This window comes from Panthera uncia, assembly GCF_023721935.1.
Source record: "Panthera uncia isolate 11264 chromosome B2 unlocalized genomic scaffold, Puncia_PCG_1.0 HiC_scaffold_24, whole genome shotgun sequence".
Lineage (NCBI taxonomy): Eukaryota > Metazoa > Chordata > Mammalia > Carnivora > Felidae > Panthera > Panthera uncia.
In genome coordinates this window covers 73,856,215-73,861,814 of record NW_026057580.1, presented here as the reverse complement: position 1 = coordinate 73,861,814, position 5,600 = coordinate 73,856,215, and the positions used below count along the sequence as shown (strand labels likewise).

The window sequence follows — 5,600 nt, the reverse complement described above, 5'->3', positions numbered from 1 at the left end:
AACCTCAATCCAAGGAGTATTCATTTCATATTGCTTTAGTAACAAATCACCACAAACTTAATAGCTGAAAACCACACAAATTAATTTTTGCATAGTTCTGGAGGTGAGACATCATCAAGATATTGGCAGTGCTGCATTCCTTTGAAGGCTCTACAGGAGAATCTATTTCCTTACCTTTCCAGCTTCTGGACGCTGCCTTTATTCCTTGGATCCTGGTTCCTTCTGCCATCTTCAAAGCCAGCAGCAGAGCATCTTCACATCTCTTTCTTTTTTTCTCACTTCTGATTTGATTGTCACATATTCTCAGACTGATACTCCTAACTCCTTTTTATGAGGACTCTTGTAATTCCATGGCACCCACCTGGATAATTCAGTGTAATCATCCCATCTGCAGATCCTCAACCTAATCATATCTGCAAAGTCCTTTTTGCCACATAAGATAACATATCCATAGGTTCTGAAGATTAGGAAGTGAACATCTTTGGGGGCTATTATTAGGCAAAGCAACAAGGAAAAAATGTTTGCCTTCTTTACACCTTGAGTCAACTAACTGCACACAGGCATTCTGCAAGTTTGTTTTCTACTTCAAGATCATCTTGATTATCCATTTTAATGAGCTTTTCTTTATAAAAATGTTGGTGGGTAGTCCCCCACTGGTATTTCTCTGAAGCCTTGTAGCTCTCTAACACATTTTCCTCACAAGTCAACAAACTAAAAACTAGAGACACTGACATCCCTCTTAAATCAAGTCTATGAACTGACTGCCATGAATACATACTTCATTAGGGCCTTTTGCGGAACTAAATTCGTTAACAGATTAATAGTTTATGGGGCTGAAAACAGCTTTTCTAATTTTCTGCAGTGAGGGGTCATGGAGCAAGAGACAGCTAATTGACCCTGGCTTAATTCCTGCAGACATTATGTATCACAGACTCTTCTTTGATGCATATTATAAATTTAGAACTACCAAGGAATACTATGGATCACTTTGGTGGTAAAACGCTGAGTAGTTTTCTCCCACTAATGTTAGAGGTTGGAGTTGATACTTTCATGTCATTTCTACTGGAGAAAAGAGAAACAAATTGCTATTCATCTCAGTTTAAAAATAAAAAGATTTTTGTTTCTGCCCACTATGGGGTAACAGTGAAGAGATCTATCTTCCTGTCTAAAAAATACATCTGCAGACGCGGTAAAACGTCATGTTTTCAGACAACAGTGTAGTGCTGTGATCGCTACCAGTACCCCAGCTTACATGCTGCAGGCAGTTTCCAGATGCCTGGAGTGCCCTCACTGCCTTCAGTCTCTGAGTCCGAAATACATTTATGCACATAAGTCAAATTACTGCTTCACCCTCCTAAATCCATACAAGTAAAATTAAAGGCAACAAGCTGGGACCGCAAGCAGAGGCGGAGCAAGCAGCCAGTTCTCGCGTTCTGGCGAGATCCACGGCCCTGACGTCACCCTCGCAGAGGCTCTCGCGGGACTTCAGGGTGGGTGGCGCGAGCAGCCGGCTTAGGAGGGGGCGTTGTCTGTGAGCAAAACAGCCGTTAATCTGTTGTTGGTCAGGCTGCTGCTAACATGAGCGGCCAGGATGGAGCTGAGACGTCCCCTCTTCCGCAAACCCGCAGTCTCACGACTCTCGGCCGTACCCCAGGAGACCCCGACCCGCACCAGTGTCTGAAGCTCCGTGAGGCAACCGAGGCGTCACAGGTGATGGCGGAGCCGGGTGAGGGAAGCTTGGAGACTGTCGCGCTCCCACCGCCTCAGCTTCCAGAGGAAGCCTTCCACGCCTCCGCGGGCTGTGGCCAAACTCCCCAGATCCGAGGCGGTGGGGATCGAGGTTTCGTAGAGACCGAAGCCGGTCGGGCGGAGGCCCCGCCTCTAACGGAAGGCCTGGAAGCTGGGTCTGTGTCCGTGGCAACGGACCACAGCTTGAAAAATGGCTGTCGGAGTGGAGAGCCGGGCGGCCCAGGTGGGGAGAAGCCCCCAGGAACCTGTGTTGCAGAGAGGTCGGGGTCTGAGGTGTTGGAAGAGGTGAAGGCCAGTGAAGTGGAGACAGAAAAGTGCACCGTTTTCTCGGTAGCAGTGGATGAAGCGGTGGAGAAGAAGGGAGTGAAGGAAGAGGACACGGTGGAGAAGGAAGGAGTGAAGGAGGAGGAGGTGGTGGAGCAGAAGATGGAGATAGAGAAGCAAGTAGGGGAAGAAATAGAAATGATGGAGGAAAATAGAGTGGTAGAGGAGGTGAAGGAGGAAGCGGGGCTCCGACCCTTGAATATGGATCTTCGCATGAACCCCCTGGAAGCCATCCAGCTGGAACTGGACACTGTGAATGCTCAGGCTGACAGAGCCTTTCAACAACTGGAGCAGAAATTTGGGCGCATGCGTCGCCACTACCTGGAGAGGAGGAACTACATCATTCAGAATATCCCGGGCTTCTGGGTGACTGCCTTTCGGAACCACCCCCAGTTGTCCCCCATGATTAGGGGCCAAGATGCCGAGATGTTAAGATACATAACCAATTTGGAGGTGAAGGAGCTCAGACACCCCAGAACTGGCTGCAAGTTCAAGTTCTTCTTTCGAAGAAACCCCTACTTCAGAAACAAGCTTATTGTCAAAGAATATGAGGTCAGAGCCTCTGGCCGAGTGGTGTCTCTTTCCACTCCAATCATATGGCGCCGGGGCCATGAACCCCAGTCCTTCATTCGCAGGAACCAAGATGTCGTCTGCAATTTCTTCACCTGGTTTTCAGACCATAGCCTTCCAGAGTCTGACAAGATTGCTGAAATTATCAAAGAGGACTTGTGGCCCAATCCACTGCAGTATTACCTGTTGCGTGAAGGAGTCCGTAGAGCCAGACGTCGCCCAATAAGAGAGCCTGTAGAGATCCCCAGGCCCTTTGGATTCCAGTCTGGTTAATCTCTGCCTTTGGAATTACTGCACAAGGTCCCTACTACCCCTTGCTGGACTTGTGCTTGGATAACAAGAAATGGGTATGCCTTCTACCTTTTTTCTTTTTTCCCCCTGACATTTTTACAACCTCTTCCTCTGGACAGTTTTCTCAACCTCGAGATTGAGACTTTCAAGACCTTGCTCCTCCATTTCCACATGGCCTTCATGCTATTCTGCATTACTGTCACATGCTGCATGGTCATGATTCACATCACTCCTAAGCCAAGCAAATGATGCTGTAAATTGCACTGCCTTTATCTGCACTGCATGGACCCTGTTTGTTCCTAGGGCTTTTTGACTCTTTCCACCTGGAATTCTAACTTTGCCTAGGAGCCCATTCTACCCATTTTGCTCTGCAGTATAGGCAGACAATCGTGGGGCATTAATGATATCAAGAGAGCAGCAGTGGGCCAGTTGGTCCGATTTATGTGACTCTGTGGCTCTTCTTGTACCTCTAGTCACCTACTGCTTACTACTGGCTATGCCCACCCACCTTGGGCTACTACCTACTGGATGAATACCTTGCAGATCACTGTCAGCCCCACTGTGGTCTCGTTTCTTTTAAACAAGAATCCCTAGAGCTGGTGATGGACCCAGATTTCCTGCCAGCACACAAGACCCTTCCATTCCTTTCCCAAAAGACATCCTTGATTCCTCACCCCCTCTCTCCTCTCCCTTCATGATCCAGAACCCGACTGTCAGGCAAGTAGTTAAGGTGACAAGTTAAGACTTTATTCTTATGGCAAGAGTAAGGATGGTGTCCATTCCAAGTACCAGGCTTTCTCAGCCTCAACTAGTAAATTCACACAAAACCTAGGTATACCTCTTTGTGCCTCTTCTCCTTGCCCTGAACATGGTTAAGTGCCAGGGTGGTAGTACACTTTCTCCCTGTCTGCCTCTTGTCTCTTAAAGAAAAAAAAAATGATAGCTCAAAAGTAGGCCTTCTGGTTTAATTTAGCTTTAGCTCTTCATGATTTCCAGGGACAGGTTGTCCTGTAAAAGACTGCTAGAGCTCTTATTTCCCTCTGCATTCTTCCCCATCCTCCACTCCCTTTAGCGACACCTAGAGGGTTTAAAAGGAGATGGATCTAGATGAAATGAAGTGATATCTAGTTCATAGTCATGGAAGAACTAGAGCTTTTGATGGGTGCTCTAAGCGGGGGAAACAGCAGACGACAACAGGTGAAAATGAGCAAGATAAAAATTGGGCCTAAGATTAAGACTGGCTTGGCAGAGCCTTCAAGGAAAAGGTTCTTTTTCTATCAGTGGTAATGGGAGGAGGAATACTTTTTCTCAGGATTTCCTTGGGAGAATTGAGTGTTAAATGTGTTGCTTAGAGAAGAATACTTTAAAGAAACAAAGCAACTTTGGGTGCTTTCTGTTTTCATTTTGTTGTTTCATTTTCTGTTGTTTTCGTTTACGTGGAAGATTAGTACTATGGTTTTTTTTTCACTAGTGTTTAGTAAAATAACATTTTCTGTTTCTGCTTAATGGGAAAACTGAGCTGTACAGGCTTTCTTTTTGCTTTCAATTGGGAACATTTGGAAAAATAACAATTTTATTTTCCTGTAATATATAGAGACTTAATATGAGTTTCAACTTCTTGTTTCTGTTAAAAATGTATTCTTAGAAATATAATTTGAGTAACTTGGTTTTGTCAGATTCTGAAGACTGGAAATTGTTGTCTTCATGGAAAAATAACCTACAAAAAATGTTTGACTTGATTGTCTTTCTTGGTAACTTACCCTGGTAACAACTTGGTAAATGATGTGTCTCTTTTCCTAAATATCATAAATACTTGTGAGATTGCTCTTTCAAACTGGAAATGTACCATTGGGATATTTGTCTTTCTGTATATGCATCGTGGTAAAATAAAAGCATGTTACTGTGCTAGATTTCTTTTTTTTCCACCCTGCCCATAAACGAGTGAAGAAATTGTTCAAAATAATAACAGATTATGGAATTATTAAAATTCTAAAAATGGATACAACAGACATTATCCCAGAAGTAAGAAACTAGGGCACACTGCTCTGTACCTTGCAAGGTTGGGAGGGTTGTTGCTGTTGTTTTGCTTTAGTTCACAATTGCAAGTGCTTACTCATGATGTCACTTTTTTCCATATAGCTTGTGCAGCACCACCACTCCCTTCACTTCCTTAAAGCTTCCATTTCTATATCTGTCAATGATATTCTCGTGTCATTCGGGTTCTTTTTATTTGCTTGTGCATTTAATAAGCAAACAGAGTTTCTGTCATAAGTGATAAACCCTTCTCATACTTTCTCAGCTGTAAAAACTTGTTCATTCTTTTCTTCAAACCTCCCCACCTTCTATTTGTGTCAAAATTTTCAAGGCCTGATAACTCTTCTGCCTTAACAGTTCTTCTGTTCCCTTTAGGGTAGATGAAATATTTCAAGTACTTGGTGTACTTACAGGGACTTACTGTTCTAGAAAATAACACATAATTTGTTAACAGTGAATTCCACAAATATTTATCAAGGCATTCTGTCAGGCCTTCAGAAGGTAACAAAAAGAAGATAAAGTCATTCCCTTTATTGTTAAAAATTGGGGGAAGGGGAGCCTAGGTGGCTCAGTTAGTTAAGCATCTGACTTTGGCTCAGGTCATGATCTTATGGTTCATGAGTTCAAGCCCT

General features: G+C 44.1%; 1 protein-coding gene across 1 annotated transcript; it reads left to right on the top strand.

Moving 5' to 3' along the window:
• Positions 1–1,485: 1,485 nt before the first annotated feature.
• On the top strand, positions 1,486–4,839 carry TSPYL1 (TSPY like 1). The gene has a single exon (XM_049654203.1). It carries the CDS (start codon positions 1,579–1,581, stop codon positions 2,914–2,916), a length of 1,338 nt encoding a protein of 445 aa, XP_049510160.1. The 5' UTR covers positions 1,486–1,578; the 3' UTR covers positions 2,917–4,839.
• Positions 4,840–5,600: the final 761 nt, after the last annotated feature.